The 24,439-nt window shown below is 45.7% G+C and overlaps 1 protein-coding gene across 1 annotated transcript in view; it reads left to right on the top strand.

Annotated features, from left to right (window-relative positions):
- Window positions 1-24,439, top strand: part of PLBD2 (phospholipase B domain containing 2) — a 212,580-nt gene that overhangs the window by 179,054 nt on the left and 9,087 nt on the right. Inside the window, exons 10-11 of the mRNA XM_069619232.1 lie at window positions 14,207-14,359; window positions 19,145-19,307. Coding sequence (XP_069475333.1) covers window positions 14,207-14,359; window positions 19,145-19,307 — 316 coding nt within the window. The remainder of the gene's footprint in view (window positions 1-14,206; window positions 14,360-19,144; window positions 19,308-24,439) is intronic.

The following is a 24,439-nucleotide window of genomic DNA, read 5'->3' as shown; positions in this document are numbered from 1 at the left end:
ATGTCCTTTGATAGTGAACATCTTTTTGGCAGCAAGGCTGACGAGAGCCTTAAGAGGTTGCAGACCTCAAAAGCTGCAGCGAAGTCATTGGACGCTGCAGTTCGCCATCCTCCGCCTTTTCGTCCTAGGGGACAGCAATGGAAGGGAGGTTCCTTTCGTTAATACTCATCCTTTGGTAAAGCGAAAGGAGCTGCTAGTCAAAGGGGCCACCGTAGGAGTGCCACAGGTGGAAAACAGGGTACTCCAGGTGCCAAGGCCACTCGGGCTGTTGCCTCTTTGCCCTCAGGCAACGCTGCAGCCGCTTCATCTCAGTCATGAGGCCATGTCCCATGGTTTGCCGTTTGGGGGAAGGCTGGCGCAGCATCTTGTCGAATGGCGTGCCATTACTTCAGATGTGTGGGTTCTGGAGATCATAGCCCACGGCTACTGTCTTCCTTTCCATCAGAGGCCTCACGACAATCCACCAGGGAACCTCTTTGAAGAGTCCGGATACGCTCCTTGCGCAGGAAATTCAATCCCTGCTGGAGAAAGGCGCCATAGAACTGGTGCCTGTAGCGGAGAGGAACAAGGGATGGTATTCCCCCTTATTTTTTTATTTCAAAGAAAGACAGGGGATTGAGACCCATCATGGACTTGTGCGGTTTGAACAAACTCCTCAGGAAGGACAAGTTCAAGATGGTGACTCTTTCTCAAGTCCTCCAGGCCCTTCAACTTCAGGACTGGTTGGTGTCTCTCGACCTCAAGGTCGCTTATTTTCATGTGCCGATCCTTCCAAAGCACAAGAAGTACCTGAGGTTCGCGGTTGGCGACTCGCACTTTCAGTTTCGGGTCCTGCCGTTCAGATTGACCTCCACCCCGAGGGTCTTTACCAAGCTCATGGTAGCGGTGGCAGCGCATATCAGGAAAGGGGGATTCGCGTCTACCCGTAACTGGACGATTGGTTGATCAGGGTACGCTCTCCCAAGCAAGTCCTGGATCATCTGTCCGTCACCTGCCACTCCCTCCACAAGCTGGGCTTCTCCCTCAACTTGAAGTTCCACTTGACGCCTACTTAGAGGCTCCAGTACATCGGAGCAGTGCTCGACATGTCCCTGGGGCAGTGTTTTCCTCCCCAGGCGAGGGCTCATCACATTAAGCAGATGGTGCGACAGTTCCAACATGCCCAGAGTCTCCCTGCGTTCGAGTTCTTGAGATTGCTCGGCCTCATGGCATCCTACATTCTTCTAGTGCCAGAGGCCAGGTTGCGGATGAGATCTTTGCAATGGGCACTCAAGCTCCAGTGGTCTCAGTCCTCCGGCAGGATGTCGGACCCCGTTCAGGTGCCGCCCTTGGTCACCCAGGACCTGCTGTGGTGGGCCGTCGAAGGCAATCTGATGAAGGGGGCTCCAATTTGGCTACCCTGGCCGGAGGTGACGATCGTGACACTCATCCCTCATGGGATGGGAAGCTCATGCCAACGAGTTGACAGTCGGTCATTTGTCTCTGGAGTCCAGACTCCATATCAATCTGTTGGAGCTGAGGGCCGTCAGGCTTGCCCTGAAGGCTTTTCTGCGACTGTGCGAGGAAAGAATGTCCTGATTCTGACAGACAACACAGTGGCTGTGCACTACCTCAACAAAAAAGGGGGGGGGGGCAGGGTCACTTCCTCTGTGCAGGGAGGCGATGCAGCTCTGGTTCTGGGCAATCCAGCAGGAAATTTCGGTCTCGGCAGTTCATCTGGCCGGAGAAGAAAACGAGACGGCGGACGCCCTTTCGGGGACCCCTCAATTGAATCTCTTCGCCTCCAGTGTCAACCGGATGTGCGAAAGTTTCTGCTCGTGGGAATTTCTTCTAAGAGGAGCCTTAGGAGACGCGTTCGTGGTGGAGTGTGGTCATTCCCACTGCTGTACGCATTTCCTCCAGTCCCCGTCGTTCCGCAAGTGCTGCAGAGGTTACGGGGGTTCGGTTCCCAGATGATCCTCATTGCTCCCGCATGGGCCAAGAGGACGTGGTACCCGGACCTTCTCGAATTGTCCATCTGCCCTCCACGTCGTCTTCCCTACCGAGACGATCTGCTCTCACGAGAGGGGGGTCAGGTTCTCCATCCAGAGGTCAGATCCCTCAACCTTCACGCTTGGCTTCTGAAGGGTTGAGGTATAAGGATTGGAACCTCCCTGAAGACGTGATGGAGGTGTTGCTTTCACCAGACAGCTGGCAACAAAGTCCCTGTACCGTTGCCGTTGGAAGTTCTGAGACTGGTGCAGGGTTCAGAATGTGGATCCTTTTTCATGTGACATTCCTGTGGTTCTGTCTTTTTTGCTTTCTTTGGCCCACAAGGACCTGCAGTGGGTACCGGTAAAGGTTACCTGGCGGCGCTGTCCATATTTAAGCGCTCATCTGAAGAGTGTTCTTATTTTAAAATTCCTTTAATTTCTCAGTTTCTAAAAGGGCTCACTAATGTGTTCCCTCCGTCACCTTTCCAGGTGCCCGGTTGGGATTTGAACCTTGTTCTCAAGTTTCTAATGGATGCTCGGTTTGAGCCTTTGCCTTCCTGCCCTTTGAGACCGTTTACTCTTAAAACTGTATTTTTAGTTGCGGTCACTTCCGCTCGCAGAGTGAGTGAGTTACAGGCACTTTCAGTTAAGCCACTCTTCACTGTGTTTCACAAGGACAGAGTTGTCCTTAGAGTTCGTCCTTCCTTTCTTCCAAAGGTGGTGTCGGAATTTCATTTAAGCCAGAAGGTTATACATCCGGCGTTTTTATCCTCCTCCGCATCCTGGTAAGGAAGAGGAGAGGCTCCATAGGCTGGTTCCTAGGAGAGCTTTAAGCTTTTATATTTCACGCATGTCCCGGGTCAGAGTGGACGATCAACTCTTTATTGGTTACGCTGGAAGGCGTTTGGGACAAGCTGTTACTAAGCAGACTTTGTCTCGATGGATTATCCTGGCAATTTCTGAATATTACCGCTTGGCGGGTAAGGACCCTCCGATAGGCTTGCAGGCCCATTCTACCAGGGGTATGGCTGCCTCTACTGCCCTGCAGAGGGGTGTCCCTATTCGTAACATCTGTGATGCAGCCACCTGGGCTTCGGTCCATACTTTTGTACGTCACTACTCCCTCGATTGTATCCGTGCGCAGAATCTGGCCTTTGGCAAGGCGGTCCTTTACTCTGCAATTTGATTGGGCATTCTAAATTTCTATCTTCTAAATTCTTTTTCCCACCTCCTTACGTTGGTACTGCTTTGGGAGTCTGTCATAGATATGGAGTCGGAGGACCCAATCCCCTCAAAGAACACGTTCCTCTCTTACCTGGTAACGTTCTTTCGATGGGATGGTCTGACGTATTCAATATCGCTCCCTCCCTGCCTTCCCCGCTACAGAATTTCTTATGTAATTGCAGCTTACGGTTCCGCAAGGCTTTGTGTGGTCAGACTGGCAGAAGACTGGAGCCACACGTTCTGGGAAAAAACTACAACTGAGGCTATGGGCGTTGTGCGTCCTACTTATAACATCCAGTGACGTCGGCCGTCTGAGGAGGTCCTCTAGTGCGGCGTATTGACTTCATCGACGCAGGACGCACACGCCGAAAGGTTTTCCGAAGCAGCACAGCTGTGGTGATTACTGTCATAGATATGGAATACGTTATCGGACCAACCTATCGAAAGAACATTACCAGGTAAGAGAGTAACTTGTTCTTTGAGGTTAAAACAAGTGTTGGCACCTTGAACAATAATAAAGACTGAAATAACTGTAAGAAGATTCAATTCAACACTACAGCTAAGTCAATGCCTAGTCTGGGATACTGAATGGAAACCCTTATTGATATATCTTTATGTCCAGTTCATGAGTTCTGGATGACTACCCCTATATAACACCCCTCTCTTAGAATCCCCCTGACCCCACTGAGCCAAGAAGTAGTTCTGTTTTGCAAGTTTAAAAGGTTTATTTGAGAAATAAGACAAAATATAGATACCACGCTTTTATAATAAATTAATAATCGATATCGCCCTTATAAATATAATGTTAATCAACAATGGGTAATCTGACACTAGCACACTTCTTTATAATCAATGAGTAGTTAGTATAGGATGGATCAAGTAGCAAAAATACTTTTATGATTTCAAGGGAAAAGCAATAAGGAATAAAATGCAGTACAGAAATACTTGAGATGATTTTAGCAAAAGATAATATAATCACTTTTCTTTGACAATTCACCCCCCCTTTATGCAATGTAAGGAGATGAAGAGGAGAGCACACAGTTCTTAGAATGCAATCAAATATAAATCAGTTCAATTCCCCCCCCCCAGCAACTTAGAGAAATCAGGTATGAGTTTTAAAACACCGGCCCAAGTGCCTTGAATGTGGTGGCAAGGAAGTGAAAAATATGCCGAAAATGGTTTTAATTCCCTTTAGGAAGTTCAGGGTGAGTGAGAGCTACTTGGGATGAGTTCAGGCTCACTTTAGCAATGATTCAGAGATGGTGATTAAGAGGCAAACGAATTTTTAGCACGGAAAGAAATGACTGCTGATGGTTACACGTGGCTGGATTTTTAACCAAATCGCGGTAAAATTTGCGAGTGTGTGAATCGTGATTGCGGAAAAAGTATAAGGAGTCGGTTCTAGGCTTGTCGGAAAGCTTAGATCCTAAGCTTTCAGAGGAAAGTTAAACCACGTTTCGTAGCCCAAACGGTTCCAGAGATATGAACGATTTCGTAAAGGTCGTTTTTTGGATTTAAAGTAAACTCAAAATGACAGGTGACCGCTTTGCAGCTGCAGAATTGACAAGTGACAGTGGTGCCGCTATACAAAATGACGCGATTTCTAGGAGGCTGTTCTACTTAGGTTAAAATAGTTTGGATTATATTACTTTAAACTAAGAGATTTGGTTTTGCCCCGTCCTAGCTGTACTCGCAATATATTTGGAAGGACTGGGTCTCGTCACGGATCTGATCAATCAGGCTAGCGGCACTTCACAGCGATCTGGTCTCTGGTTCTGCGTGGTCTGGTCTGGTCTGGCTCTGGTCTGTCCGGATACAGCGGTCTCTGCACGGCTCCTGGATCTCTGCACTGGTCCTGGCGAAAGTTCTTGGCAAGGGATTCAAGCAGCTCGCCCGGCTGTGAGTAGCTTGCAATGATTTGAGGCCTGCTGCAGAGAACTCAGCTTGTGGTTTTAGGCCTCTGATTTAGGTTCTAAAGTATATGTCCTAGGTTCTGGAGTATGTAGCTGGTGTCAGTCTGGAACTGGTATCTTCTGGATGTTGTGTGGTCCGGCAAAACGCTCCGCAGCAACTGGATTTGAATGTCTCTACCTGTCCCAGCAGTCTCTTTTTATGTGTTTTGAAAATGGTTGTGTGCCTGGGCCTAGCTAAGCCTGCCCGCGCAGCATCACTAAACCAGCCCCTCTCTCAACTGATCATTGGTCAAGCTTTTCTCTCTTCCTTGATAGGGGAAAGGAAATGTGAGTCATGGTGATGCTGTTTTATGGCCTGCAGAAAGGACACTCCCCTGTCAAATTGCACATAAATCTATATTTGACCCAAATACATATTGCACAGATACACAGTTGTTTAAAATTACATGCACCCATCACATATGACATGAGGTATACTCTGTTCAACTCTGCTCTTCCTGGGGGCTTGCATTCAGAAATGGCAACATTTTGCGCTTTTTAACTGGTTTTGCAATAACAGACACTTACCCAAAATTAAACACATGTGCGCAAGGAGTATGAACATTAATTGATGAAGTGTCAGATTTTTAACATGCAGACATTTGGAGTGACAACCTCTTTTCCGCTCGTAACCCCCCAGATCATACCACCGGGTCCTAAAACCTCTTAAAATGTGGGCAGAAAAATCACAAGAATTATGGTATCATTTAGATAATTTTGACAAGTCCGCACCATGAGTTATACATCTTTCTTAAAATCATATTCTGGCCAACAGGGGTGTGTCTTCCCAGGTCACATGGTGGAGAAACCAGTCTATCCACTTTCTTTAAGCTCATCTGCCCCTCCCCGGTTCTGCCAAGAGGAAGCCACATTTACGACGCCCCCAATATAACATTTGCCTGAGTCCAGGACAGGCCTTTGTTCAACTCCCTGTAGCTGCTCCACCCCTAATCTAATCAGAGTGGTGACAACTCCTTTTGGCAAGGGGAAGAGTGGCTGAGCAGGTTTTAACTCCTGTGGGGGTAGATGTCAGGCAGAATTGGAATCTCTTTAAGCCAGTTTTTAGCTACATGTCATTTTTTTTGTTCCCCAGTTTAAGTCAATACAATTTTTACATATGCAGCTAGAATGCTGATTCTAAGTTCAAAACTATGACATTTTAACAGTTCCAAACTATGTGACACTCAAAGGTAGGTCACTCAGTTAATTTAAACATTTCGATTTTGGTGGTTTTAATCCAGTTTCAGTTAGGCTGCTGACATGCATAGCTCAGCCAGTTTTGTTATGAACATTGTTTTGGGCTCTTCATCTTCCCAGATTTTGTATGCACACATACTTCAGTCTGCCAGATGTCCGCTGGTGTTCAGTGAGATTTTTGGATGTGTTGCAATGTTTGAAAATAGGCATTTTGAGCTGGCATTCAGAGAAACCAAAGGTAATTTTAAAGCGTTTTTGAGCTAACGGGCGCTGCTGTTTTACCTTTGGCACCCATTCCACTCATGGCACCCTGGCCCATCATGCTCGCACTGGTGGGTGGCAAGTTAGGCAGCCATTTTGGTGTACGCACAAACTGCGTGGTTCTCCTGGATTCTGGCGCACATGTGGGCTTTTTGGCCATCTTGGATTTTCTAAGCCCACAGCACCAAATGTTGCAGCCTGATAGCTCAAACGTGGGTCAGGACACCCAACATAACTAACCAGAAACATGAGTGATCCTTCATTCTTGGGATCCCACACAATAAACCACGCAGGTTTATTTATAATTCAGATACGAAGCACCGGTTTACTGATTCCCACCACAATCTCATCCTTACTAAATGCAGAGCCCCGTCCTGCTGCTGGTGATTGGGGTGCAACCCAGCGAGGAACGTGGATCTTGGACCCAGGATTTAGGGTGACCAGATATTGAAGAACTGGCCATAAACCTAAAAGTAGAACCACACCTAACGCCACACAAAGCCTCACCACCTCACCCACCCACTCGTCGGGATCCTATATTAAATAACGTCCACTTCCAGCACTGCTTCTTGATTTAAACGGTGTGGATTTGGCTGTGATTGTACGCAAGTGTTAGGGAGAATTCTCTGTAAAGGCTAATTTCCCAAACCTAGTGAGTCCCCCAGCAGCTTTGCTGGATTTTTGGGGTTTATTTTTTTCTCATGCTAAGAGTGAGACTATTTTACTCCCACTCTTAGACATGATTTGAGGTGTTCCTTTGTCTTTCCATGTGTTTTATGGGCTATGGGGTCTTTTACTCCATAGGTTCTCATGTGTTTTTGATGTGGGTTACACAGCACCCTCCGTGCCGTAACCCAGGGGTGTCGTAGCGACCCCCAAACATAGACTCCATACCCTGGAACTGACTACTGTCTCCCAGGGCATGTAAAGTCACCATTGGCTTTACTAGTCCCAAATTATGAACAGAAACCAGTACAAACCATCATATTGTGGACGTACTGGTTGGGGCAATTCGATTGCCCCGGGGTCCGTCTCCGTCCCCCCTGATCGAGTTTTGGCTGGTGGCAGTGGATACTATTTATATTTGACCGCGAATATATCTCTATGGGATTTTCCCATTGTTCGAGGCTACCAACTTTAATTATTTAATTCCTATAGCCTCGAACATACCGCCGGTTTATTTATTTAATATTAATTCACTGGTTGGTATTTTTTGCCAGAACTCGATTCTAAAATGACGTTTGTTCTCTTCTGTGACTACAACCCAAGTCAAGCCCTTTGTTCCACTTTTTGGCGGGCTTCTCCACAGAAGCCTCCAAAAGTGGTGCCACTCTGTCTGGGTACCACAGTGGGAGTGGGAGGGGGTTTAGGCACCCTGGACTGAGTTGCCTTGGCAACTCAAGTCGCACTCTTGTGTGATTGGCCCAAGTGGTGAGCCAGCCGGCTCACCACTTAGCATGTTTGATTGACAGCTAGGCTGAATTAATGGGGTTTTGCTGCATAAAAGCAGGGCTTTGGGGACTGGAACTTCAGAAGTCGCCACAGGACCTACGAATCCGAGAAGGGAGAAGCTGAGCCGACCTGCAACGACGACACTACCGGTGGAGCCCTGCTGAACCGTCTCACCACTTTTCCCGATGACAGAGGAGATCTCCAGTCCGGAGAGTCTTCTTCCTTTGACTGGTGGGGATAACCAGTTTTGCCTGCTTTTCACCTTCCTGGAGCATCTCGTGGCCACCTTGCCCGTGCCAAGCACCCCGGCAACCGGAATACCATGGCTTACCACTACCGCGAAGAGAAGGGTAGTACCTTTTAACCAAAGAACTCCACGGCTGGTTTCTTCCCTGGCAGTGCAACGACCTTCATCTTTCCTCCACGGCGAGACCTCCTCTTCCTCTGGACGAAACACCGACTTGCACCCGCTGCCAGAAACAACTGCCCCCGCTGGTGCTTCCTTCACACTTAAGGTACTGTGTCCCGCCTGGCTTCCCTTGCGACAGATCGTTCGGGGTGACAGTAAAGCCTCGACTTTCTAACCTGGGCTGGCCTGGGACAACCTAGCTAACTTTTCCTGACTTTAATTTCATTCTTTGTGTGCAAACTATCTACAAGACTCTTTGGGCATAACCCCACTGTGTGAACCTGGACCCCTTCTGCTTGCTCTCTCCAAGAGTGGGCCTTGCAATTGACTTCCTTGCTCTCCAGTAGAACTCCTGCCTTACTGTGGTTCTTTTAAAAGTATTGAAATTTGTGTGCTTCCATAACTCTGCCTTTTTCCCTCCCTTTTTAATAACTTATTAGAGTGCCATCTTATGTTAAGCGCTCACCTCCGTCTGAAAATAAGTGGTGTTTCTCATTAAGACTTGTCTAATAAGTAATTAGGGTTGTGTATATATATATATATATAGTGACTGTGTGCTGAATTTACTTTTCTCTTTGTGCTAGTGTAATCTACAAGTGTGTCTTTAAATAACTATATACTTTTACACCAAAGCTCTAGTCAGTGTTTGCTTGTGCTACTGTATCTCTGTACCTATTGTGTATACTCTATATACTGCCTAACTCTTCTTGAGGGAAGTCTGACTGCTCAGCCACAGCTACCAAGTGAATCTGTGTGGTACAGACTGCTACCAAGTGGGTTTACTGCCAAACACCTGTAGTCTTAAATCTTTTGCAGTGGTCCCTAAGGGAACTGCACAGGTTTCTGCCTAACAGCAAGTTAAACACAATAAAGAAGCATTTGCTCTGGTTGCCATTACAGTCCTTACCATGTCACCTTTTTTCTATCATTCTCTGTCACAATTAGTTAATGCGTGTGGTCGGTAAAAGCAAGGTTGGGGGTTGGAGCCCACCCCCAGATGGTAGATATGATAATTTAGAATAAACATAATGTTGATTCACTATAACACTATAAACCAAATCAACATTATGTTTGGTTATTTCAAATAAACAAACCTAACGTTGATAATTTGAAATAAACATAATGTTTATTTGTTTTATACTGTTACAGTGAACTGAAAAGTGGCGCTTTGTACTATCCATGCAGTGACAGCTGGTATTCTGACTGTGACAAATCAACTTCCGGGGCACCAGTGGTGCAGGGGTGACTTATCAGTTTCTAAACCATCATTCAGCCCCACACCTCTAATACACAAGAAGGGATTCGGATAGATTGGTATAACAAGCAAATTATAAACCTCTGTATCCATTTTTAGTAACATTGCCAGGCCGTCAGGCTTCTCTCCAAAAGGTTGTGGATCGTTGGTTAGTTGCAACACAGCAAAAATAAAATAAAATAAAAGGGACTGTCCAGTCAAGGTTATATCAAAAATATCTTTCTTTATATCGCAACAGACCGTTTTAGCAACACTACGAAGCACAACCCACTGTGTAAACTAATGCAGAGGACACACCGTTTCAAAGAAGGAAAAGGGATGCACTCTGGATACTGACAGTAGGGTAGTTGAAATGGTTAATAAATTCAACTGTTTAAAGTTACTTGGCTTCAGCACAGAGGGTCTTAATATGTCTCTAGGGGCCTTCTGGGAAGGATCAGGGGGACAGAACCACAATGTACCTTGTGCCGTAGGTGTACTTGATGCCTGACCGGGTCGAGCCGGCTTCAGGGCGCTTTGCAGACTTCTGAGATGGAGTTAAAGGTGCTTGTCTGCTGCGGGTATCAGGCGGAAAGATGGTTCGGCGAGCGAAGCTGGACGAACGGCTGCAGGCTAGCCTCCACGACAGCTCTGGGTCAGGAATCGTTGTCTCAGTGGTGATCGGCGGTTCTGAAGCACTGGTTGAGACATCTCAGATGTTTTTAAGTGACTGCAGCATGACAAGTCAGCGTTGCAGTCGGTTGCAGCTCAGGTAACTCGACTGGCTTGAAAATGTCCTTTAAGGTGGACATAAGTAGATGATGCTCGTTGAGGCATTTATTCCAGCTTCTTCAATGGGCTTGTGTCGTCCTTTAAGGTGGACGGCCCAAAGCTGAAGAGTCTGTTGCAGGTACCTTGTCCTTTGTTGTAGGTTCAAAACCTTCTGGTGCTTCCTACCTCGGAAGTTTGCCGCAGAGCCTAGCGGGGCATGCTGTGTGCTGGCTGGGTACTGGTTCTGGAGCGGCCAGAGGGTCTTTATCTCCGTCTGTTCCCTGGGAGATGATTAGGAGAGGGATCTTGCTTCCCTCTTTGGAGGTCCTGGCCTTCCTTCACTGGTGTAAGATCTAAGGAGGGTCCAATGATAGTCTTCAGATCTCTGAAAAGAGGGGCTCGGCTCTCTTTTAAAGCCAAGTGGGCAACAGTAATTGTTGTAGGCTAAGCCTAGCTTAGTGAACCAATCCTGGCGCCCTCTGTTAATCAAGCTGGCTATGGCAGGGAGAAGGTTGCCGCCCACACCCCCTTTCTGTAGATGACCTAGTGTACTCCTGCTGTCATAGCCCAACTAAAAATGACGGGGCTTACTGCGCCAGTAGGCAGTGTTCATCCAGAGTACACAGGTCTATGTATTTGTCATGGTGTGAGCATAGGGAAATGTGTGTGGAATAGCCCCACACATTTTCCTGAGGTTGGTCTACCATTATTCCATTTAATTAAACATTTCAAAAAAGCCCTGGTGAGTGGGGCGGATGGTCGAATTCCCCACACTGACCATGCCCCCCCCCACTTTCTCCAACGGAGAAACTTTTTTTTTTTGTAATGAAAAAAAAAAACTCTGGCCCGGGGAACAGAGGGCCCAGATGCCTGGTCAGCCAAGACCCAGGTGCACAGCCGAGAAGGAAGCAGACCCATAGACATGAAACACTGCTCGGACTACTGAGTGCAATGCTGCAACTATGACATACCGGTAGGATCCAGAATGAGAGCACAGGGGGCCTAAGAGCACAGAATGATTCGGGAACCAGATCCAGAACTCGAGAGGGGTAAAGAGACACAATACTAGGAACTCCATAGAGGTGAAAGGTTGCCCTACATGTGCATGGTTTCAAAGTATTGTTAAACATACAAACGAAGTATAGTATGGTGCATTATAGACATTGAAGGCAAGTCCCACAGTGTCCCGTGAATGAGTGCATGCAAGAAGGAACTGCTGCATCCTGGGAATTTAAGGCAAAGTACAAATGTATTCTGTGCATGACAAATGTGTTGTAAAAAATAAATCACCGTTACATTCAAGAGACTGGAGAAATTGTCCCAAGGAATTCAGTGAATGAGGAATGTTTCTAAACAATTGGGGGAAATCGTATTCTGGTTTTGGAGTAAAATTCCCCCAGGTCAAAGTGATTCAAATGACCAGTAACTTGATATAAAAAGCAGTTGTGAATCCGAATCTAGTTGCTGTGGAGAGGTGGAGATCATTTGAAAATAAAGCCAAATAATTAGGTTCAGAGACAGATTGACCGGACAGATAGATGCATGACTGGGTTTCTGCATACTCGCACAAGGTAATTGTGGATGCGGTCCTTGAGAGACATGGAAGACTTGTTTTTGGACCTCGTGGAGGTTTGGGAGTCTACTGCACAGTGTATACTGAGCAATCTAGGGCTACGTCTCCCTCATCTGCACTGACCTGTAGCTACTACCGCTTGATGTGTGGTGATGCATGCAGTTCATCCTTGTGAATAAAGATTACAAAATCACAAGACTAAAGTCAAGATCACAACACCTGAACAGATGATATTTTCAATGACAGAGGTTTTTTGCGTTGCGATGGGTAGGTTAAACAGGCCTGTAGTCGCAGCTTATCTCGGTCTTTTTTCTTTTTTTTTTTTTTTGTTATCTTCGCTTTACACATAGCCAGCAAGTCACATTTTGACACACATTCAGTGCTTTCTGCATTAATTCGGGATATTGTTATGTCTCCTCTGTTTCTCCACCCCAATGATATCCCTCACGTTGTTGGCAGGAAGCTCGGCTGAGTTGGCTTCAGGTGCTGTGCATCCTTCCATTACATTCAAAGGTCTGGTGACTTGATGCTGTCCAATCTGAGTCCCTCAGATGATTCAATTTCCGGTGCTAAGCTTTGGCCAACTAGGTTCTTGCTCTGAAGTAGATGCTCCACCAATACTAGTTTTGTGTATGTGGGGCCTGTGCTGCTCAATGTGGTCACATGCCTTACTTAAAGCTTGTAACTATCCAGCTTGAAGGGCTATTTTCAAAATCAAATGAAAATCCGCTATGCAGGCGCTTGTGACGGGAAGAGGTTCTGCCTTGAGCCTCTTGTGTAGGGAACAGTTCAGCCTTTTGCATAGCGATGATCTCATGATTTAGCCTCATTCATGGACTGCAGGCCACATTCATGCTGCACTAATGAGCAAGGGTTCCACTTTGAGAGTGTAATGAGGGGCTCAGAATTCAGTCTACGGAGGTCTAGGACTTCTTCAGAATTTTGAGGGGGAGGGGCACTGGATGCTCTTGTAAGGGAGTAGGTTCCTAGCCTTCAGGTTTGCGTAGGTGTAGGTTGGTCAGTATGCAGCACCTACTAAGGGGAGGGAATTGGCTTTCATCTACTAAGGGCCGAAGGGTTATACTCGGCATTCGGCCTGCTGTAAGGGAGCCTAGTTCCGGGTGGCTGGGTGATGCGACTGATTCCTTGATTGCCCTCCCATTTGGAGTATGGGCAGGTGTATGCTATTACTTGTATGATGAGAAATCAATAATGCCTGCATTATTGTTTTCATGCCACAAGTAAATGCACCATTCTAGAAATAAGAATGGACAGGGTTCCCTGGGGCTTGTGCTTGACCTTATATAGGCCCCCTAAACCAGACTCTCAAATGTTCATTCTAAACTTTTGTTGCCATCTCTTTTTAGGTGTTTGGAATGATAATGATGGGAGGGCCGAGTGAATGAAAGGAAGTGGACTGTGAGATAAATGTATCATTTGGTGTGGGTTGATTAAAGTGGTGTTGGCATGGTGAATATGTGAGTTGGTGGGTGTAAGAGGTACCATGGGTGAATGTGGTCACTATGTTAGTGTGCATGGGAGTGTTTAGCGATGTTCAAGAGTTGCTGAGAGTTGGAGTGTGGATGTGTATGGGTGTGGCTATAAATGTGTGTGGGTGAATGTGGATGAGTTGTTCCTTTCTGTATTCTCTTCACCACCTGTCATCATGGTCTCCTTTCATTCTCTCAATTTTCTTCCCTTCCCCCATCATTACATTGTTCCAGATCCCATCTCGACCCACATTTTGTTTTCATTCCCCTTCTTTTTTTCTTCTGTTCTTACTTATCTTCCCACCACTTTTATTTCTTCTAGTTGTCATTTCTTCTTTCCTGATTTTATATTCTTATTCCCAATCCATTTTCTTTCCACCTGTCCTCTCCCCTCAATTTCCTTTTAGTTATTCCCATTTCTCATAGCCTTCTTTTGGTCTTCTGTATTTATCTTCCCATCCCATCTTCATATTTCAATTGATTGATCCCCTCCTCTTTCCAGAACCATCCAGATAGTTGTCCTCCTGTTCACATAACCACTAAGCTTTTTCCTTTCTTTTCTGTTACCCTCCCATTCTTGGCTGTTCCTTTTCTCTTTCCATTCCCATCGATTTCTTTCTTCCCCAAGCACCTTTCCTCATCTTAGTTCTTTCTCTGCTTGCTCCCACAGTTACTTTCCAGACATTTTTAATGCAAGCGGGGGGCAAGACCTCGTCAGGCAGTATGGAGACTGGTTCAGCTATGACAGAAACCCACGCGCCCAGATTTTCCGAAGGAATCACACACTGGTTCACGACATGGAGTCCATGATCCGGCTCATGAGGTAAGGGGACGACCTCTGTGTCCATGTATGCCTTGTGGCTTGCACACTGTGATATATGTAGTGACCTCTCACACCCTGGCCACAGGAAGCGTTCAGGTGCTAGATCTCCTGTTGCGAATTCATCTTAAAGCCTTCACTGTTTGGCCTTGTATCTAAGAATAAAAGATATGTTTTGTATGGTATTTAAAGCACTCACCTGGAGGGCCAAATGGCTTGTGAGCTTATTGATTATCTGCCTCGGATTTGGCTGGACATTTCTTTATCTGTGAGTTAACCTGCTGTTGGAGTAGATTTCCCTTGTGTGAAATTCTCTCAACCTGAGAGTCCATCAGAACATTTTGCTGGACCACTGGATTTTCGACTAGTTGTCCTGAGTGAGTGGGAACCTTTTTCCACACTCGTTCCTTTTTATTCTGGTTTTGGGAACCCTTTTTTAAAAAAAAAAATGTTTACCTCCTTTTTGGAGTGATACTTTCCTCCAACGTTTCTGGCATCTACATTTTTCTAAAGCAGCACACAACACTTTCTGTGCAGTGTTGCTGGGAACTCGTACAGCTTCCACTTTGTCTATTTTCCCTTGGTTAACTCCTTGGGTAGAATTTCACTTACTGCTATTTTACCTCCTTTTTGTGGACCCCCCCCAAATGTTTGCTTTTGTTTCAGCCTCTTGTCTTGACTTTTGCCAGTGGAGCACAGCCTTCAGCTGCACTCCACTGGGCTTTGGATCATCATTCTGGGGAAACTGACTTGTCCTTCAGACAGTCAGTACTAAGAAACGTGTTTCTCTTAGTCTTATGACTTTGTTGTCACTTTTGACAACTTAATTTCAGTGTGCAAAGTACATTACTGTACTGCGCACTGGGGTCCTTGCGTTTTTGGACCCTAGATAAATGAAAAAAAAGTTATTTTGGTAACTGGACAATATGCCTAGGAGTAGACTGGTGGCAGTAGAAGATTTTTCATGTGTTTTTACATTTCTTTACCGGGCCATACCGCACTTACCGCGTTTGGTTCATGACTTTGGCTAGTGGACGTCATGGCCGTGTCTTCTCCTTTGGCCATTTTGCCCTTGGGCCTTCCTCCTGGTCCTTGTGACTTCAGGCGTCCTTATTTGGGCATGCATTCACTGATGGAAGCAATTGCTTTTGGCGGGCTAATGCATGTTCCGTGTGTGGGTACCCAGGAAGTGGGCTCAGCCTATCTGGTCCCAAACCACACTACTGGTGCCAGGAAGTCTGGTGTGCTTGAGAGCCGCAGTGGTCCCTGATTGGAGCACAGCTGGCATGCATGGGAGGGGCAGATATCCTCATTGGCCAGCTCGGTGCAAGCACTCACCGGACTTTGGGATATGAGGAGGGAGCCTGAGTGCAGACCCGCAGATCACCCATAGGTCCGAATCGACCTATACACGGAGCCAAGTATCCACAGAAGCAAAGCAGATACAAGGACTATCCAGAATCGCAGAGAGAAGGTTTGGCACCCTGACCCCACTGTTGTCCCGATAGAGCCCTGCTTTGTGCTCAATCTCTGAAGTCCTGCAAAGGTGCTTAAACCCCTTGGAGTGGTGGAACCAAGCACTCTCAACTCCTCCTTGTTGCACTGCAAACAAGCCTTCTCGGAAGTGTCCCTGTGCCCTCCAGTGGACTGACCAGCTTGTACCTTGGCACCTGCGTTGGAGCGTTGCTTCGAGTTTTGCCTTGTGCTTTGGGGAAGTCCTAGTTCGCCCTGCAAAGCCTTTCCTCACACAATTTTTCATCAACCCTGCTGCTTTTTGGCATAAGAGAGGAGCGTGCATCAGAACGCGAGACTTGGATGCCCCTGCGTCACTGTGTGACAATGGCAGATGCTGCTGGTGACTTTCCCGCCTTTCTTAAAGTGTCATGAGACCAGCTGCATCAGTGCTTCCTTTGTCCTGCATTCGCGACGAGCGATCCGGCTCCAGTTGTAAACCGGACCTGCATCTGCACCCGCAGCGTCTGGGCACTTAACCAAGGAGGGGGATTTCGTACTCCAGGTGACCATCTTCAAGCCTGCCAAGTTTGGACCCGAAGTGAGCTAAGTGTGGTCAGTAATCGTACCACTTACTGGTGGCCCCTAGTTCATCCAACCTGGTTTTACAGCCAAAGGATCCTTTGTGGTCCTTGCCAAGGGTGGCTCTTGCTTCTAAATCCGTCCGATATTTGGGGACAGCTATGTTCTCCGCAGCAGAGTCTCCTCTGACTCTCTGAGCCGAATTTCCACACTCCAGAAACCTCTTGCTAACTTATCCTTACTATTGAATATTGTCCTTTGTAAGCTTTACGCATCACTGAGCGTTTTTACGCACAAAGCTCACACTAAGCACAAGGCTCCAATCTTCATAGGGCTAGACTTTTTCAGTTTGGGATATTCGACTCTGGAGTTGGCCAATGTATTAAAGTTGTCTGCTTCCCACCCCTCCCCGACAGGTTTTGTCGGGGAAACCGCACTTTACTGCATTGACCGAAAAGTGATTGTACATGTATTTTATATAGTGTGTGTTTTAATAAGTGATATTACTGAGTTTGTCATTATTCAATTGTCTGTTCTGGGCCTAATAAACTGTATATGTTTTATACACTACTGTCTAAGAGTAATTATGGTCTTCCTACTTTGTGTGCTCATCCAAAACCTCAGATCCCCCCAACTACTCCGAAGACTTGGCCTTGACTGCTCTCCAAGCTACATTGAATTGTCCTGGCTAACTTCACAGAAGTGTTCCCTGTTTCACTAACAAGGGTGGCCTCCTAAACATCTGTTCACTAGAGCAGAGTTTAGAAATCCATTCTAACATAACTCAGTTACCACGGCAGGGGGGATACTTTTTTATCCTATCTGTATTTTCTTTTTCAATATCAGCACACCCCACCTTATGTAGGGTGCCGAGGGGATCCAGTGTATCCCTTTTCTCGACTCTCCAGTAACATGTTGGTTACTGTGACAAGCTATTTGTTCAGGCTAGTGGCAGTGTACCTTTTTGTATGACTTTTTGTGGATTTTTGTCGCAGGCTGTCTTCGCAGCTGTACTAGGTGACACAAGGGTCACCATTTACCTAAAATGGTGACTGTACTTTTTTAAGCCCTGAACAAGGTGACTTGTCCTTTCTGAAGTCGTCTTTTACTTTTCTGGGTGGGGGAGGATTCTCTGGTTTCTAAGGAAAGCTGTGGAGGGTCATGGAGTGATTGGCAGGACCGGAAGTAGGGCGGTTGGGGGGGTTGACTGAAACGCCTCTGTCCTGCAGTGTGACTGACTGAAACCAGTTCAGATTGGGAGGCTGCATTGGCAATCACCCCCTCTGAACATTGTGAAACTCTACTAAAATAGGGTTTGACTCTTTAAGACAGGCTGGAACAAAGTTACTAAACGTGAAGAGTTTGGAAAAGTTTGCATATGTGTTTCAGATGGTTTTGCTATGTGATTTGTTACTGAAAAACTATTCTAATGTGACCACAACTGTGGTTTACTTTTCTAAGATTATTGCTAGTGTTCTATTGTTTTACTGTGTAACTTTCAAGTAAGTACTATAACCGTGTGCCTTCGTGTATATATTAAAGAACCATTTTTTTAAAATATACATTCTAAGTTTATTCATGTTCTCTTGGACTAAGTGTATGCTTGAAGTTCTTTGTACCTCTCTAGAGCCCTCCGCTCTACTTGGACGAAGCCTGGCTGTAGGCCATTTTACCAAACCCATGTGTAGTAATGTAACACCTATTCGCCCAAGGTGGGCTTTTCTAAGTTTTTAAAATACACTTTTTTTGTTCATTGTGCAAGAACTAGATCTGCTTCGGAAATCCAATCCTTGGCAAAAGCCACCTAATTTTGCAGCATTCGTTTACTGTAGACTCCTACATATGCTGTTCATATTCCTGACATTAAGAGTTTTGATAAAGTAATTTTCCTTAAATGTGTCCAGCATCTTCACCATAAACCTTATGCAACCCCCACCAATTTAACACCATCTTCAGATCCATTTGCCCACCAATGAGTTGAAACTACAAACCTCTAGCTGAGCTGTTTAAAGACTTTTCTATGACTTATAAATGTGTATATTCAAGAGGCTGTACTCAAACAGATTGTGCATACTATTGACATTGGCTATTACATACCATCAATGAGGGCACGTTTGGATGGGCGTCACTTGCCCCCGCTGGCACTACAGAGAGATCAAGGTGGTTTGCAAACTTTCATTTGCCTTTTTTTAAAGAAAAAAAGAATGACACCAGATCCAGAAATGGATTCTAATAGGAAATAAGAGGCATAGGAGGTAACCCTGGAGCAACCATGAAACACTTGTGTATAGGCGCTTTATAAATGACAGATCACAAAACGGCTCCACCTGGGATAGGAGGAGAAATGATATGATCTGGCATTTACAACGCGCCTATAAACCAGTGTTTCAAGGCACGGACGAGGACGAAGCAAGAAACCGTGTCAAATGATGGGGAAAGTTGGAGGGGCTTAACGAGGGTAACGGATTGATGGAGCTCCTCAAAAGCAGGTGGGGCTATCACAGGAGAGTTGGTGGTGGGGGCAAGGAAACCTGCTTTTGTTTGATCCACTAAAGGAAATGGAAGAGTGTTTGTGGTGCGGCTGTGAGTTTTGCTTGTACCGCGTCGCTAGAATAAGCTGCAAAATACTGAATCTCTACCAGAGTCTTGTGACGCTTCGTAACTGTAGCCGTTGTAGCTCTGCCAAGCTACCTGGCTTCTTTAACGCTATTCAACTCCTCTAGTTTTAATGACCGTCTTTGTTTATCTCGCCAGGTATAACAACTTCCACATTGATCCCATGTCCCGGTGCCAGGGCTGCGACCCGCCTCAAAATGGTGAGAACGCCATCTCTGCCAGGTCCGACCTCAACCCTGCAAATGGAACATACCCATTTGGTGCACTTCGTCAGAGGCAGCACGGGGGCACAGACATGAAGGTGAGACTTGGAAACTGCCGCTGGGCCAGGGTATATTAGGGTTTTTCCAGGACTTCTATGGTGAGTTGTTCTGAGAGCCAGTTTAAAAGTGCAACCACAAGTTCTCAAAAGGTAGAGTGACTGAGCAGCGAGGCGGGGCTAGGCTTGGTGTAAAGTATAGTTAACAAGTGCAAAGTCTGTTAAGGAACAGAGGACCACACAGGCGAGTACACACATATACTGTAAAATTGCAAGAAAGCATCAGGTTCAGCACACGAATAGATGAGTAAAATCGCAAAATGTATTACCTACAACTTTAGTATTCAAATTGTGCATACATGTAGGTGGTAAGTGTTGCAGTCTTGATTGGCACAAATGGACATATTCAGCCCCGTTCTCTCCTTGTGTGCTTTCGATCTACTTTGGCTGGCATGGAGTGTGCTATTTAATCTGCAACACAGCGCAAAGATCTATAAAGTGTTGCAGTCTGGGGAGTGGGAGCAGAGGAGCGATTTTAAGAAGTTAAGTAGTTGCCTTTCTTTACTTGTTACTGTGTTTTCTTCGCCACTTGAAGGTTTGTGACGCAATGGATCATGGTTACAACTTAAGGAGAAAATGGGCTTTCGAAGTAAGTCTATGGAAACAATGGCACTAGCTATAAAAAAAAAACTCAAATGTTGAGCGGGACTTCCAATGGTACTGCCAGAAAGGAATAAATCTGTTATAGCCGTGCCAAGACCAGAATACTTAGTTTTTAAATCTTGAACCATTATCCAAGCACAAGTAATTTGTAGTCCAAAATAGCTTTGCCAGAGGCAATAGGAGTTAATACATTGACCCTATTAGAAGTGTCATCTGCCATGTGCATTCGTCTTTGCTTCAAACGTGTTTAAGTCCAGTTAAGAACATGGAAGCAGAAAGACTAATGATCTAATGGAGAAACTTGATCATGGACAACCAGGGCCAATTCGCCAGAATAGCACTACTCCTACACCTTTTTGTCTCTGAAATGTCCAATTGCCTTCTAAACTCCTGCACCACCTACCCTAAGCGCTGTACGTTTGGTGTTTAAAATATTTGGCACAACTGCATGATACTAATGGCTCCAATTAAGCAAATGGAGGAAAGGTGCCAACTGGAAAACATTCTTAACCGTTGCATTGGCGTGCATATATCTAAGCTTTTTTTAGAGTAATTTGTCTGGTTTATAATGCTTTAAGTTATTCTGCAGTGTAGTGGTTCAACACAGATTTCTTAGTAAATGTCCTTTAAAAGATAAAAATGGTAGGCACGGATTTGGGGGATGTTTTTAATGACTCTCCTATTACAGCAGAACTCCTACAATTCCTGATACCATCCGGGTTAAGTGTCACATTTCTATTTGCATCGTTGCATTGTCTAGAAATCTAATACATTACAGGTACACACCTATGCAACACTTTCATTGTAACACAAGTGATCACTTCACAGAACAGCAACAAACTAATATATGTTTCTTGGACCATAAAAGGGTTTGCAACTTGAGACAAAGAAAACCTATTTTTTGTTAAATTAACGTGTTTTTGTTTCATTCCTGAAAAGTGTTCTATGATATTTTGAAATATTTGTTCAATTGATCCTGTCTGGAGACAGAGGCACTTTAATGTCTCCCCTTTCAAATGTATCAATTTCCCTGCATCCAATTTCAGAATGAAATAAACAAAGTGGAGTGCATTACACAAAATGGCATCCTCCTTTCCTCAAATGTCAGGCCTTTTCAGTGTACACCAAACACATGTTTGTTGTATTTAATTTGTTGCTGTTCTTTGAAGTTACATTGTACGTCAAGCAGTAATAATGGTTCTGACAGGGATTGCAAACCTTACTCCAATTTTAGATCCATTTCCTTTATTAAAGTAGACCTGAATATTTGAGTGAAAATCCTGTCTCAGACTCTGGCCATCATGAATCAACAATAGCATAATATTTCCAGAATGCTTTTGTACGGCGGAAAAGGGAAAAACACAATACGAAGACACTGTTACGTGTAATTTGGAAAGAGTTCCATGCAAAAGAATCTACATTTGGGCTGTCCTTTGATGCTGAAAAATCAGCAGAGAGCACATCACACCCGCCCTTCGTGTACTCCACTGGCACCCTGTCGGACGATGGTCCACTTTCAAAGCCAAGTGCATCACCCACTATGGCCTGCACAAAACATTCCCAGAATACCTTCAACACAAGTTTACCCGTTACCAACCCAATAGAGGCCCGCAATCAGGCTCTGCACTCATCCTTGTCATCCCTCCCTTCAAATAGACCAGAATAGGGGATCCTCCTTCTCAATCTAAGTTCCCTCAATCTGGAACGCAATTGCCATTAGCATCCGCCACTTTGAGGATAACCTTGCCTTCTAGAAAGCCCTAAAGACGTGGCTTTATCCCCCACGCTCCGCAATCAGTCGACCCCACGCCGCACTGGGTTATTTAACCCCCCCGTCAGATAGGCTCAGGCAACAATGAACCTCTCATAGAATGCACTGATCGACGGAGAGCAACTGCAGCAGACCACAGATCGGAATCTGTGCCACGTCTACTAAACCAAGAAATCAGCCAGGAGACACTGGTATGTATCGCACTCCATGTCAATGAAAGATAGCTGCAGGCATGGCCATCCACCCGCACGCATCTGCTTTCATACACTATTTGAAGACCCATTGCACATCGCCTCTGCCATTAGCATGCAGGTATAGCCCATGTCAAAAATCCGGTCTAGCTGAGACCATGAACATTGAGAAAGGAACTTTTCTTTGGTGTATATGGTACATCGGGTCCTCGGACGCAAGAGGCTTTGCACAAAGAGACTTGGGTGCAGAGGACCCTGATGTTGGTGAAGGAAACTGTGACCTTGTGCCAAAGATGCCCAGGAGTATGCTGTGCTTGAGTGACCCGCCTTGTCCCATGTTAAAAACGTGGGGAAGGGAGGCCCACAGCCTAAACATCCTGACTTATCATTTTGTGAACACTTCTATTGTTTTTTGTGAACATTATCCCACACTATTTTGCACCATAGCGGTAAGGATTGGCAATAGGTTTTTTAGTATAGGCCCTTTATTATTTGACTAGACTCCACTAGGACGGTATTATTATTATTTGATGGTCGTAGCTTGCTCCCATCTTCGATTTTAGGTTTAGATGGGCGTTTTTCACAACCCTGATAAAGTTCATTAAACACCCTTGAACTGGGATCACTTTTTTCTTTCTTACTTTGATACCATGCTTTCCTTACAGGTGGCTCATTCTGGGGGTTGTCTTATGGCTAGTTGTTCTCACCATTCAAAGGGAATGAGTCGTCCTCTTTGGAGCTCCTCTGTCGCTTCGAAAACAGGGTCAGGACAGCAGTGAGTGGTCTCTTTGCGGTGGCTGGAAGGGGCTGCAGGTGTCTCTGGTCGTCGTGTACTTTGGATCTTCTGTTCCAGTGGTTGTCTTGCCTTCTGCTTCAGGAACCTCACTTTATTAGGATTTATTAGGATTTCACACTCATGTGAGAGCCTTCCTAGGATTTTTATTAGGATTTCACACTTATGTTTGAGTGGTAGAGGTGGCCCAGTCTTGTACAGCTTGTACTTTGCTAGTCAGGGGCTTGATCTCACCCCTGCCTACCTCCTGCGCAAGGTAGGCCACTTTACTCTGACCAATTTAACATTTGCTTACCTTTGTCAGATTGGCTGGAGAATAGCCTGCAACACATGTTCAAGATGGAGAAAGTGTTTTTCCCAAGTGGGGCTGAAAACTGCAATGTCATCCAAGCATGCCATGCAGAAGTTCTCTAACCCATTCAGAATATGATTTACCATTCTTTGGAAAGTGGCAGGTGCATTTTTCAGTTCAAAAGGCATAACCTTAAATTGATACAGGCCTTCTGGGGTAGAAAAAGTGGTTTTCTCCTTGGCATGGTCTGTCATGGCAATCTGCAAATAACCATTGTAGAGTCATATGTACTGAGGAATTTAGCTGATGGAAGCGTATCCACCGGTTCATCAGTTCTTGGAAGGATTGGTATCAGTCTTGGTAATTGAATTCAGGGCCCTATAGTCCACGCAGAATCTTAATTGTTTAGTCCCTGTTTTTGGTACGAGTACGACTGGACTAGTCCATGGACTTGTGGAGTGGTCAATACCCCCAAGTTCAAGCATTTTGTTGACCTCTTTGATCTGATTACTCACATGGTCTGACATTCTGTAGCCTCTGCTTTTCACAGGCACACTGTCACAAGTGTCAATGTCCTGTTGACCCCAATGGGTGAAGCCTGGTGTCCTTGAGAAAAGGGGGGCAAACTGACTTAACAGAGACTTGTACTGCTGCTGTTGCTGCAGTGTCAGATTAGAAGAGAGTTGAACTCATCCTTCAGATGGGTCTATAGGAGGTCCTTTTTAAAAGATCTGATAAGGTCCACTCTCCTTGTTGGTCAGGAGCTATAAGCAAAGCTCCTTTCTCTGGGCAGGGGACATACGACTTCAGGTAGTTTGTGTGAAAGGCCCTACGGGCCTCCTTGGGGTTGCTCCAGTCCACCAGATAGTTGACATCCCCAAGCTTAACTACATTCTTAAAGGGTCCTGTGCACTTGTCCTGTAAAACTCTGCTTTATGAGGACCATAACTAGACCTAGCTGGTCTGGAGTAAACTCCACCATGTTAGCTTTCTGGTCATGCCAATGCTTGACCAGCCTTCAGGTTTTCTGAAGCTTCAGTCATGTGTGCCGTCTTCTGAGGCTTAGCACATAGTCAGTAATTGGTGCTGGCTTTGCGTATGGAACACTCCGGCCCTTCCTTTATCAGGACCAAGTGGCCTCTAACTGGATGACTATTTAGCCCCTTGGAGCTGCTCTATTAAGCCCACTGTAGCTTGAGGGCACCTCTCTGAAAGCAAGAAGAAGGCATGGCAGTAGAAGATCCAAGGTTCCTCTTAAGTACCCATCGTGCTCTTCATGTTTCTGTTAAACCTCCACACCAACCCATTCGTTTAGGGATGGTAGGATGTTGGCAATGTGTAGGTGACTGCACAGGTTTTCCACATGGCTTGCATGTAGTGGGACATGAAATGTGCTCCCTTGTTGGATACTACCTCCTTAGGAAACCCTACTCTGGTAAAAATACCAAGTAGGGCCTTAACAAC

Source organism: Ambystoma mexicanum, chromosome 10 (assembly GCF_040938575.1).
Source record: "Ambystoma mexicanum isolate Mex_15411 chromosome 10, UKY_AmexF1_1, whole genome shotgun sequence".
Classification (NCBI taxonomy): Eukaryota; Metazoa; Chordata; class Amphibia; order Caudata; family Ambystomatidae; genus Ambystoma; species Ambystoma mexicanum.
This window is presented reverse-complemented; position numbering and strand designations above follow the sequence as displayed.